The 12,960-nt window shown below is 37.1% G+C and overlaps 2 protein-coding genes across 4 annotated transcripts; both read left to right on the plus strand.

The window, feature by feature from the left end:
- Positions 1 to 1,057: 1,057 nt before the first annotated feature.
- LOC133882721 (protein WHAT'S THIS FACTOR 9, mitochondrial) lies at positions 1,058 to 2,808 on the plus strand. The gene has a single exon (XM_062321938.1). The coding sequence runs from the start codon at positions 1,146 to 1,148 to the stop codon at positions 2,259 to 2,261; it is 1,116 nt and encodes a 371-aa protein (XP_062177922.1). The 5' UTR covers positions 1,058 to 1,145; the 3' UTR covers positions 2,262 to 2,808.
- On the plus strand, positions 2,675 to 12,488 carry LOC133882720 (UPF0481 protein At3g47200-like). 3 transcript variants are annotated; one of them, XM_062321936.1, is made up of 5 exons: positions 2,675 to 2,808; positions 5,534 to 5,601; positions 6,033 to 6,102; positions 10,106 to 10,249; positions 10,997 to 12,488. In XM_062321936.1, exons 1-4 carry the CDS (start codon positions 2,755 to 2,757, stop codon positions 10,181 to 10,183), a joined length of 270 nt encoding a protein of 89 aa, XP_062177920.1. In that variant the 5' UTR covers positions 2,675 to 2,754; the 3' UTR covers positions 10,184 to 10,249; positions 10,997 to 12,488. The 3 variants fall into 3 exon arrangements, with proteins under 3 accessions (XP_062177920.1, XP_062177921.1, XP_062177919.1); XM_062321937.1 differs by lacking the exons at positions 10,106 to 10,249; positions 10,997 to 12,488 and adding an exon at positions 6,234 to 6,733; XM_062321935.1 differs by lacking the exon at positions 5,534 to 5,601 and having other exon boundaries at positions 2,754 to 2,808.
- The last annotated feature ends 472 nt before the right edge of the window (positions 12,489 to 12,960 follow it).

Genomic DNA, 12,960 nt, shown 5'->3' on the forward strand with positions numbered 1-12,960 from the left:
AACGTTTGGGGTGGTTGCGGCTACCCTCAACATCCTATTTGACGGTCACAACCACTAAATCTCTTGGTTCCAACCACCTAATTTTGTGGTCTGACCCTACCCAATTAGGGTTGGGGTTGGCGGTGAACTAGGAGGGGATGTGCAATATTTTTTCTCTTTCAAATATGACGGTGTATTGCCACGTCATCGTAAAGAGGAAGGGAAATAATTTTTTTTACATCACATTACTCTACATCAATTTTACACAAAGACACATAGGATGTGAGACTCATGCATATGAGTCCCATATATGTAGCTCTTATAGGGATGTATTATTCCTATATCACGTTATCTTACACCAATCCTATACCAAGACACATTAGGTGTAAAATTTATATATAGGAAAAACTTCAATTTACTCCCATGAAGTTGTCACCAATTTGTAATTCTAACACCAATGTTTTAATTTTGTTAATTGTACCCCATTAAGTTTCAGAAATTTTCAATTTAGGGAATTCGTCCAAATCAACCGTCTAACTTAACGAAATTCTCCTCATGTGTCATGCAGGTGCGTTTTTTGTCCCAAAAAGATGAAAATGCCCTTGTTCCCAATTTTTTTTTTTTTTTTTTTTGGTGTTTTAAAGAAACGGTGCCGTTTTAAATGAGGGCATTTTTGTAAGTTCTGAACCAAAAAAGTCACATGCCGCACACGTGGTCTCCATTCCGTCACTTCAGACGGCAAAAATTGACGAATTTCCTAAATTGAAAATTTCTGAAACTTAATGGGGTGCAATTAATAAAATTGAAACATTGGTGTTAGAATTGCAAATCAGTGACAACTTCATAGGGGTAAATTGAAGTTTTTCCTTATATATATATATGAGATTTACATGCATGGGTCCCATACCTTATGTATCTTGATGTAAAATTGATGTATAATAATATGATGTAAAAAAATTATTTCTTGATTCCATATACATTAGTTTCACGGCCAATATATTTTGATATAGAATTGATATAGGATAATTTAACTTAAGAATAATACACTCCAAAGAGGAGTGCGTAAAATGCGGGAAACTAGTTTGCTTCCACGTCGACCTTCTCATTTCTCCACGAACAGAAGCACACAGAATTCACTTTTGCCGTCTGCTCAGACAGTCCCACCGATGCCTCCTCCGCCTCGACACACCAAACTCCCGCACCAGCTAAACCAAATCCGCACCTTCGTGGACGCCAAAATCAAATGGGTCCGAGACCCATACCTCGACTTCGCTGTCGAGCGAGAGAAAGACCTGAAACAAGCCATCTCCGTCAAGAACCACATCCTCTCCACCCCTTCCAATTCCCTCCCTCTCTCCACCGCCTCTCTACTCAAACCCCACCTCCACCTCCCCACTTCCACCTCCACCTCCAAGTTCTCCCTCAAATACCCCTCCCTTTTCACCCAATTCCACCCCAGTCCCCACCTCTCTCCCCACCTCACCCTCACCCCTCAAGCCCTTGGTCTCCACAAAGAAGAGTCCGCCATTCACACCTCTCCTTCTCACCGAAACGAGGCCGTTCGCCGCCTCGCCAAGCTCCTAATGCTCACCGGAGCTTCCAGATTGCCTTTATATGTGATAGAGAGGTTGAAATGGGACATGGGTCTTCCCCACAACTACTTTCTGACACTTCTCGCCGATTTTCCCGAGTACTTCCAGGTTTGCGAGGTGAGAGACGAGTTGGGCGGCGAGCAAGTGCTTGCCTTGGAGCTTGTTTCGTGGAGGGAGGAGCTGGCGGTGTCAGAATTGGAGAGAAGGGCGTGGAATGGCGGTGACTTGGGGCGCGAGAGAGGGATGCGCATTGCGTTTCCCATGTGTTTGACGAAAGGTTTTGAGTTGGAGAAGAAGGTAAGGAATTGGGTTGAGCAGTGGCAAGATTTGCCGTACATTTCTCCCTACGAGAACGCGTTTCATTTGCCGCCGAATAGCGAGCAGGCGGAGAAGTGGGCGGTGGCGGTGCTTCACGAGTTGCTGTGGTTGATGGTGTCGAAGAAGACGGAGAGGGACAATGTGTTTTGTTTGGGGGAGTACTTGGGATTTGGGGCGAGGTTTAAGAAGGCTTTGGTTCATCATCCGAGTATTTTTTACTTGTCCAATAAGATCAGGACGCAGACAGTGGTGCTTAGGGAGGCTTATAGGAAGGATTTCTTGGTTGAGAAGCACCCATTGATGGGTATGAGGTATCGGTATATTCATCTTATGAATAAGGTGCCGAAACGGCGAAAGCAGGCTGTTGTTTAGCTTCTGGGCCTAAAAAACAGGCTGCTTTATCGACTGATGGTAATAGTAGAAAGAAAAGAGGAAATGTGACTGATCTGATCAATAGAGGATAATAGGTTGGAAGCTAAGTACCTATGAAGGAAGAATAAGGGAATTGGTTAGGTTTCTGTTTTTGTTTTCAGGTGAGATGCATATATTATTGTGTTTTGGCTGTTGACGATAACTGGGAAAGCCTGAAATGGCGGTTTTTGTCATTGGATGGCTGTGTTCTACGGGTGAATCTTTGAAAGGAGGGGAGCGTGTTGGAAAGAAATATAAATTGGATGGTGTTTATGTGAAGATTTTATTAGGTGACAAGCAAGCGAATGGTTTGGCTTAGTTGATTGATGAAGTTTTGATTGAGTAAATGGTGGAAGTTGGTATTGCGTGTTACATGGGTACATGAAGTTCCAAAAGGCCATAGAGGGAGAGCAGTTCGCGTCAGGGTTGATATCTTGGCTGGCTGCTGCGGCAAATGGTGCTATCAGGGAACGGTATCGTACCAGGATGTGCAGGAAGTAAAGCTGAAGTATGTTCCCTTCTTGACTTTTTTTTTTTTTTTGAACAAATCATTCTTATTAATAGTCTCAATGGGATAAACAAAAGAACTGTGATAAAAAAATTAGGGACTGAAAATTCCCTACTTACAATATCATAAATGATTTGGGAAATGTCTTCCACCCAATCAGCATCTATGACATGAGTGACTGCTTCTTTAGCAAGCCAATGTGCAGCTGAATTGGCATCTCGCTTCACATGAACCACCCGAGATGACTGAAAAGACTTCAAAACATGTTTTATACCATCCACAAAATGACACTACCTGCTCACATTTGGAGAATCCATGTTAATCTCATTCACAACTTGCCTGGGAATCTGATTCGAGAATAATATCAAAAAAACACCCACATCCTTGCACAGATTCGCAGCAACCATACCAGCCCAAGCTTCCACTACTATAGGGTCAACAATACTGTTTTGAGTAGTACTACGAGCCGCCACTTCATGTCCCCCGGAATCTCGAATAATAGCCCCAAATCCCCTCCGTCCGCGCTTTACATCCACCGCAGCGTCCCAATTGGCTTTATAATACCCTGGAGGTGGTGCTTGCCACACATGTAGCCCTTGTACCATTTCATTTACCTCATCGGTCACTGTATTAATTCTTTTGAAAGCGCCTAGTGATTCTATTGCCTCCCTTATAACTTGGTTAGGATGACTGAAAGTCCCCCCCATGTATCACAGCGTTCCTACGAAACCAGATTTTGCATGCAATAACTGCCATGAGATCCAGCTCGTCGTTGTCACACTACTCCCACATGATATGAAAGACTTCTAAAAAATCGTCATCCATAACCCTGCCTTTCTGCATTTTAGTTTGTCCACATCCCCACACATCACTAGCAGCTGGACAGTTCCACTAGACATGAACCAACGTTTCTTCTTCTCATTCACAGATAGGACATAGTATATCCCTAACAACACCCCTCCTAATAAGATTCACTTTTGTGGGGAGAATGTTGTCGCAAGCCTTCCATATAAACATCTTGACAGCATTCGGGACTTTAAGATTCCATATTATCTTCTATATTGTCTCACCCTTCCAGGGTTGTGATCCCCCACTTCTATTAAGAGCTTGAAGCTCTTTTTCCATATGGTAAGCATTACGTACCGAGTACAATCCATTTGTAGTACACCTCCAGATCTTGAGGTTGTAGCGGGCTCAGTGGAATATTGAGGATTTCTTGTGCTTCTGTCTTCTGGAAAAGCTCCATAATCTGCACTTTATTCCATCTCTTCATCTCAAAATCAATAAGCTCAGCGACCTTCGCATCCTTAGATAGGATTCGCCTTGGTGACTGGACAGAAAAAGATATTGGGGTCGGCAACCATTGATCATCCCATATCTGAATATCTCAGCCATTACCCACGCGCCACACTAACCCCTTTTGCAATATAGAACGTGCAGACATTAGCTCCTCCAAGCAAAGGAGGGACGTCTCCCCACTGATGCTTCCAAGATAGATTTGATGGGGTAATATTTTGCCTGGAGGATGCGGGCTGCCATGGAATTAGGATCCTTCAAAAGTCACCAACACTGCTTAGCTAAGAGAGCTTGGTTGAAGATGACCAAATCTCTAAATCCCAAACCACCTTGATTCTTCGAAAAACCCATCCGTTCCCAACTCATCCAATGAATCTTATTTGTATATGTTTGGTGCCTCCACCAAAAATTCTGCATCAATCCATTAAGCTCTTTACAAAGACCAAGTGGAAGCTTGAAAATACTCATACTATAAGTGAGAATTGCTTGAATCACCGCTTTTAGTAGTATTTCCTTCCCGGCTTGAGAGAGAAATTTAACCTTCCAACTATTCAATCTGTTTCATACTTTATCCTTGATGCTCTTAAAAGATTTTACTCTATACTTTCCAATGAGTGCCGGTAAGCCAAGGTATGCATCATACCGTTGAGTAGCCTGCGGCCCCGATAGAAGAGTGACTTCTTGTCTCTTTGCAACACTGGTATTCCGACTGAAGAAAACAGACATTTTGTTCAAATAAAGCTTCTGGCCCGAGGCAGCTTCATATTTTTCCAACAACTTAAAGATGCGACGCCACTCCACGGAATTTGACTTGATGCTCAATTCACCTCATTTTGTGATGCTGAACATGCTATTGCCAACTGAATGCACTAATTAAGTTTTTGGGGGAATCAGGGAAAGAAATTAATTATTTATTCTTATACTTCCTTCTTGAATCTTAACATTGAGGTAATTAATTCAGATATTTGTTCCATAAACAGTTCGCTGTGTGTGTCTGTGTGTCTTTAGTGGAAATCATTAAATTCAATTGAATATTTAGTGGAATTCGTTAAATTTACAATTGTTGATGCAGTCCTGCTCAAATATAAGATGAGCTAGGTGTAAATGACTCTGTGAACGCATATTTCTTTGCTTACGGGCTCAATTTAATTACTAAACACTAGGAGAAACAAGAAAAACCCATGATTTTTTCCATAGATTAAGCTTTGCTATAAATGGCTGTCCTCAAGACAGGTAAAGCTTATTGGTTATAAATGAGCAGGTAAAGTTGGTCTATTGGTACCGGAGTACGGTGTTGAGTCTCTTTTTTCTGGGGTTCAAGCTCATGTAGGAACTAGCGGTAATGAGAGACCAGTGACAGAATTGATACAGGGTTGGGTTCTAAACATGACATAAAGATTTTTATTTTTATTTTTCATTTCTTTTACAGAAAGAAAAAAGAAAAGCTTCTCCTTTGAAATTGAAGTACTACAAAGATTCTTGGCTACCAATAACCAGGTACCTACATGCCTTAAATGCCATTGAGCTTCATTGAGTGCCCTGGCATCTATAGACTGAAAAACATTGTTCTAATGGTGTGGGACACAGATGTGTTTACCAGCATTTCTATATATATCTAATATGCCTCAAAATAGGCTAAGATTGGCCATTAAACAGTTGCAAATATTTGTTCATTGTCGTGAACTAATGATGGTAATTTCTTAGTGGTGGAATGTAATCATTTCTTGAAACAAATGGTTGGATGTAAATGAGTGCCTTTGAACTCCATTATGCATTAATGGGATTAATTATCAGCCTTTTGATAGTTTGGGTTCTGTTAAATCTCTCACTTGCTGCTCTTCTGTTTTTGCATGCTTAAAGTTGTGCCCGAAGAGAAGTTTGTGATCTAAAAGTGGTGTTGTTAGTGATTACTTTATTAATCGTTTCAGAAAAAATGTGCAGTTGGATGCAGAGGCCAGAGGGTTGGACCTTGAGAGAAGAGGACCTGAAGAATCTCAGGTAATTCCGGCACCTGTTAGCTTCTGTCGACTTCAATGCACTGAGATTGGAGAAAGAATTTAAAGCAACTAAACCAGATCACTTGTACAGGACTTATTGTTGAAATCACGATATTGATGTTTTGTGTATAGTTTGGATATCATAATCCAAGATTCCATGCACCGAATTTAAAGAATTGGTGGGATTCAAGATTCAATCGAGTGATGTGAAGGTTTGGAATGTTCTAACAAGAGTAGATAGATCACTATCTTTTTTTCAAACCTGTGCACAACAACAACGTCGGTTTAGCAATGCAATTGCTTATTAGCCTCCTTTTAATTAGGATTTTCACTAGCAAGGGTGACCAACAATTTACTGACTGATTTACTAACTACAAGAGGAGAGGAACATATGGAAGAGTGAAAACTACCTACATTTGTTTGGTTGCCTTATTTGCTTCGATAAGATAATATGTTAAATTACACCCATGAACAAACAGTTGGAAGGCTACATTGAGACGTGATCCGATTATTTGAGCACTCCTTGGAGAATAACTTTTATCGTAGCTGTTATTATCTTGTTGGTGCTCACTTTCACAAACTGTATGCTCTATCATCTCATTAATATAGATCTAATTGTATTAGATTGCATTGTGATCACATTTTATTATTTGAATTATTATTATTATTATTATTATTATTTTATAAATTGTTTTAGGAGCTTGAGGTTTGTGGGATTGAAGTCTAAAACTTGGAAAATCTAAATTTGACTTTAAGCACTAAATTTTTTACTTTTGCACTCAATTATAACATATATATATATATATATATATATATATATATATATATTGCAAATAGAGCATCTATGTAGTATTACAATATATATATATATATATATATATATATATATTGTAATACTACATAGATGCTCTATTTGCAATATTCTTTATACTCTTTGAAATCATATTTTTTAATTGTACACTTTGAGATATTTTCAATCAATTATTCTACCAGGCCAATTGTGATTTTGTTCGTAATTCTTTTAGTTTATTCCCATTTCTCTCTCTCTCTCTCTTACAAATTATTAGTACATCTAGTAGTTAGATATATATGTTTCAAATAAAAGGAAAGAGAAAAACCTTCGATGGCTGTGTAGCAGTAGTTAGGCCAGCAATAGATGAATAAACCTGCAACAAAAGAAGATTTGAAGACAAAGAAAATTACAAAAAACCCGCATTAAAAAAAAAAAAAAAAAAAAAAAACCTTTGACCTTGAATGCATGTGAATACTAATGGGTGGCCGAAATGGGTGGTTAGTCACAGTAATCACGTTTTTGCTTTTTTTCTTTTTTTTAAAAAAATAAAAATCTAGTCTATTTCTTTAAGAATAAGTATTCATCTTAATAAGGAATTAGTTATTCCAATGAATAGATCCACTTCAAATAAAAGAATGAAGAATAGTCATTCCATTTCAAGAATTTATTCTGCAAACCAAAAAAATGCCAATTAGAGCACTTTTTTTATATTTATATATTAATTAAATTTATTTAAATATTTATATTATATTTTTTTTATTTAATATGTCAATTAGAGCACTTTTTTCTATTTATAAAATGTATTCGAAAACTTTTTATTTTATTTAATAACTTATTAAATATAGAATGACTTATCACTTGATTTAAAGACATGAAATAATAAGATCTAAAGAAAAATGGAAATAAGTTATATAATGATTGATTTGTAATAGAACATAATGTGAAAAAATTATTGGACATTGAAAACTTACCAGAAGTGTAATTCTATTTACTATGCAAAACGCAAATAATGAAAATTTATGCACTTTGAAGACTTTTTATATTTTTCTAAACATTCAATTTAAATAAATGTTGGAGAAAAAATTATGTGAATAATTTTACATATCATATAAATGTCCACCAAATAATGAGGTGACTTTTAAAATCATTATTGGGCATGTGATTGATCAAATGATAATTTTAAAAGTCACATCATTATTTGATGGAGATTTATATGATATTTAGAATTACTCAAATTATGCACGTTGGACTAATTTCATAAATGTAAAAATTGAGCTTTTAAAAAGAGTAAATAAGCAGGACTTTTTCAAGAATTTATAGATTTTTTTAAAACTTTTAATTTGTAATTACTTTTATCATGATTGAGGGCCTTAATTAGAAACTATTTATTAAATTTTTACCATATTAGACTTAGAGTCCTAAAATTTGTTTTGAAAATAACATTTAGTCTTATTCTAATTGCAAATTTCGAGGCAAAAAGTTGTGTTTAGGTGTTGAATTTTTAGATTAGAAAATATTATTTTTAATGGTAAGAAATGATTGAAAGTTTGAAAAGTTGTGTATAATGATTGGTATTGTGAAAAGTTATGTGAAATAATGATTTAAATAATAATTATTTAATTAAAAAATAAATATTTTTTTTTTAAAAGAAAAAACAAAATTCAAATTAAAATTAAAAAAAAAAAAATAGAAGCAAGGGGTGGCGCGTGGCCAACCCCTAGATTTAAAGGTGGCCGCGCGGCCACCCCTAGTGGTCGGGGGAGGCTGCGCGGCCACCCCCAGTGGTCGGGGGAGGCCGCGCGGCCTTCCCTAAGTGGTTGGGGAAGGCACGCTGCCACCTCCGGCAACCTCAGGGGGTGGCGCTAGGCCAACCCCTAGTTTAAAGGTGGCTGCGCGGCCACCCCCCAGTGGTCGGGGATGGCCGCGCGACCACCCTCAGTTGTCGGGGGAGGCTGCGCGGCCTTCCCCAAGTGGTTGGGGGTGGTGCGCTGCCACCCCTTGCAACCTCAGGGGGTGGCGCGAGGCCAACCCCTAGATTTAAAGGTGGCCGCGCGGCCACCCCCAGTGGTCGGGGAAGGCCGCGCGGCCTTCCCCAAGTGTCGGGGGTGGCGCCCTCGGCCACCTATGGTGGTGGCAGTGCGCCACCCCCTTTGAGGGGTGGCTGCCAACCGGCAGCCACACTGCCTTTTTTTTTTTTTTTTTTTTAAAAAAAAAAAAAGTTATTATTTTTTTAAAAAAATTAAAAAAAAAATAATAATTTATTATTATTTTATTAAGTAAATGCGGGACCCACGCACTGTGCATGGGTCCCAGTCATCATTGAAGGTAGAATTGGATTCAGAGAAGAATAAGTTTTCTTCTCTGTATCCAAACCAACCATAAGCGGAGGTTTTAATTATTTTATTAACGTTTTACCATATTATAGCCTTAATTTTTTTTTTTTTTTTTTTTTTTTTGTGTTTTATATATATATATATATATATATTGTATAATTATTAATTGGGAGCCTCAGGCGACTGAGTCGCACTCGAGCCATCCATGCCTAAAAGATGTTAGGGTCATATCAATCAATGTACTTGTTTTGGAACATTTTTAGTCGTTGATTTTGACAGGAGGAATCCATATTTTTCAAGAGGAGCTGGAAAGTTGTCCGTTTGGGTGTTGAATTTTTTGAAATCAAATAAAATTGAATAAAATATGGTTTATTATTATTATTATTTTTTTAAAAAAAAAAAATTAGAAAATAATCAATACTTTTCCGTTGCCAAAAGCCAATTTTTTGGTGGTCAAGGTCAATGGATGAAGAGAGTCAAATGGTTCCATCTTCTATTTCTCTACGTCTTCATCAGTGTTTACTTCCCAAACGCCAGAAGGGGTCACATAAGAGGATTTTTCTTATTCTTGATTTGACTTGAAAAAAGAAAGAAGAGTTTTATGAAAATACTTCCAACTTAGATTGAATTGGAATTGGCGATGACTAGGCCAAAAGCAAGTTCAAGCAACAGTCAATAAGACAATAACTAATTAATTGGCTATTCAAACTTTCTACAAGAACAACCCTTTTTTTATTTTATTTTTTTTTTTTTATTGAAACGTGGGAAATTCTAGGAGAACGACTTGATCGTACACTTACCATGTCTCGACCGAATATTGTTGAATTTTGTGGTGATGGTTATATAGGGCTAACTGTATAACTACATTTGACTTGCAGGAGCTCAAGGTCTGTGTGCAGATTTTCAGGTCAAATGTTTGTTATTTTTCCAAACCCAACCCTCTATTAATTGTTTGAGATGGAGCCACACAGCAGATCTACATTTGACTTGCAGGAGCTCAAGGTCTGTGTGCCGATTTTCAGGTCTCTCTCTCTCTCTCTCTCTCTCTCTCATTTTAGAAAGTTTATGGCAGCCTCTCAAAAAATTCATTTATATATATATATATATATATATATATATATATATATGAATAACCATAAAAGAATTTGTTCAATTCCACCCCTCATTATAAATTTCTCATTCTAATTTTTATTTTTTTAATTAGCCTAATTTACCAGATTCAGGGTTTTATTCCTGTATTCTTACCAACAAATAAATATGAATGATAATTCTATTTCAGCTTCTTATATTTGTGATAATATTCATCATTCCAGCACTAAAAGTTATTTTTCCCCTTATAATTAGTAGTAATAGAATGAGTAATGCTAGCTACTATTTTTTATCCTTTCAAAGTTAATGTGGCTTTTAAAATCAATATTTGATTGACATGAATTATTATTAGATTTTGATCTAACGATAATTTTAAAAGGTATATCAACTTTGTAAGAATAAAAAGATAGTCTTTAACATTACTCATCGTAATAGAATAGTACTTGCGCATGATTCCTCCTTGTCCATATACCCTTTAACAATTTTTCTTGTCCGCTTCTCTTGCTATGCATATGAATTTCTATTTCTTTTTATATTTTGTGAATATCAAGCATTTAAAAGGTACTTAGAAAGGAAAAGGTCAAAACATGAGAGTTTGCTGCATCATGGGAACTATTTCCTCATGTTTTTAATCGTCTTTGTCATTAGGAAGTTTAACGAAGGCAATTTGTTTTTAATAGATGGGAGAAGCAGCAATTACAGAAATTCAAGAAGAAGCAAATGCTTGGATAATAAATGTGAATGAAAATTCTGAAAGTCAATGGGAACCAAAGAGTCTAAGTGGAAATGAAAGTCAAAGTGAAAAAGTTGATGGAGACGCAAATTCTTCAATCAAAAATGAACATCAAAACAGAGTGTTGGCAAATGACATCACACAAATGCTGGAAAGCTCGGAGCCTCCCTTATCACGCAAATATTGTTATATCTACAGGGTTCCACATGATATTCGCAAATTGAGCAAAGAAGCCTACACTCCTCAGATTATATCAATAGGGCCTTTTCACCATGGCCATAAAAGATTGGAACCCATGAAAAAGCTTAAAGTGAAATATTTCAAGATATTTGTGCAAAAGGCTGTGCTAAATGTGGAGAAGTTAGTAAGCACTGTAAGAGATATGGAAGGAGATGTTCGTCGTTGTTATGCTGAGACTAGCGAAATTAGCAGTGATAATTATGTTAAAATGATCCTGCTAGATGTAAGTTTCATCATTGTGCACTTCCTGATATTCAAGCATGCAGAATGGGGGCATTACCAAGAGTCTACAGTATTTTCGGAACAATTGCTAGAAGACATGTTGTTGCTCGAAAATCAACTTCCTTTCTTTGTTATTGAGAAATTATACAACTTTGCATTTGCATCTTGTTCAAGGTACCCTTCCTTCATTCAGCTTACCTTTGAATTCTTTGCATTTTACAACTCCCAAAAAATGTCTCCTCATCCCAATTTGAGAATAATGCATTTCGTTGATTTGATAAGAACCTTTTTTCTGCCTCCATTAGAAAGGCTACAAGAAATAAAGCGTGGCGAAAAAGTTAGGCATTTGTACAGTGTGAGCCAGTTGGACGAGGCAGGAGTGAAATTTAAAGTGGGCTCAAGCAAATGCTTATTTGACTTAAAATTCGCAAATGGAGTGCTAGAAATACCATGCTTTAGAGTATACCGTGATTCAGAGTCTTATGTTCGAAACGTCGAGGCCTTGGAGCAATGTCACTATTTGTATAATGCTTATGTTACCGATTATTTTAGAGTAATGGATTTCCTTATCGACACTGCCAAAGATGTAGATATACTTGTGCGAAAAGGGATCCTGGTTAATTGGGTAGGCGACAGCAACACAGCGGCAACTTTATGCAACAATCTCTGCCAACGTATTGTTATTTCAGACACTAACTCCGATTATTGTCTTCTTTGTAAAGATTTGAATGCATTCTATGAGGATCGTCGGCGAAGATGGAAGGTTATTTTGAGACGTGATTATTTTAGCAATCCTTGGAGAACTACTACCACCATAGCTGCTATTATTTTGCTGGTGCTCACCTTCACACAAACTGCATGCTCCATAATCTCATTATTATAGCTAGATCTTTTTCACTCAAGTTTGTATAATTCTAATGGTATAATTGGATGGCACTGAGATTTATAACATTTATTGTTCCATTATTCTTTTTGTTTTGGGAGCTTGAGGTTTTTGGGATTGCAGTCTACAATTAACTTTGAATTTTATGTATAATCTTTTCTGTGTCACTCTCACTACATCTGTATTATTTCATTGGTCCATGTCTGGTTTATATTTCAGTTTCTGCTCCTTTGTTTTGCATGCTTTAAGTTGTGTCGAAGAGAAGCTTGTGATCTAAATTAAAAGTTGTGTTTTTATTGACTACTTTTATTAATCATTTTATAAATTCATACAATTAGAGCCCCAACTACATTTTCCAACGTCATATTGCATCAAAAACAGCATCGTTTTGCACCGGACGTCACATGATGTAACACGTTTTCTGGTTTAATGGGAATTTAGAGTAGAAATGGAGAGAAATAGAGAAATGGAAGAAGAAATTAAAATGGAATTAACACTGATAATAGGCAAATTCGAGGATGCCTAACACCTCCATGAGTGATTCGAGGTACTCCCCCTCCATTTTC

Source organism: Alnus glutinosa, chromosome 11, assembly GCF_958979055.1.
Source record: "Alnus glutinosa chromosome 11, dhAlnGlut1.1, whole genome shotgun sequence".
Taxonomy (NCBI): Eukaryota; Viridiplantae; Streptophyta; class Magnoliopsida; order Fagales; family Betulaceae; genus Alnus; species Alnus glutinosa.

Bases quoted from the DNA above. Each gene is read 5' to 3' on its own strand.
- LOC133882720 (XM_062321935.1), top strand. From the start codon at position 10,997: ATGGGAGAAGCAGCAATTACAGAAATTCAAGAAGAAGCAAATGCTTGG.
- LOC133882721 (XM_062321938.1), top strand. From the start codon at position 1,146: ATGCCTCCTCCGCCTCGACACACCAAACTCCCGCACCAGCTAAACCAA.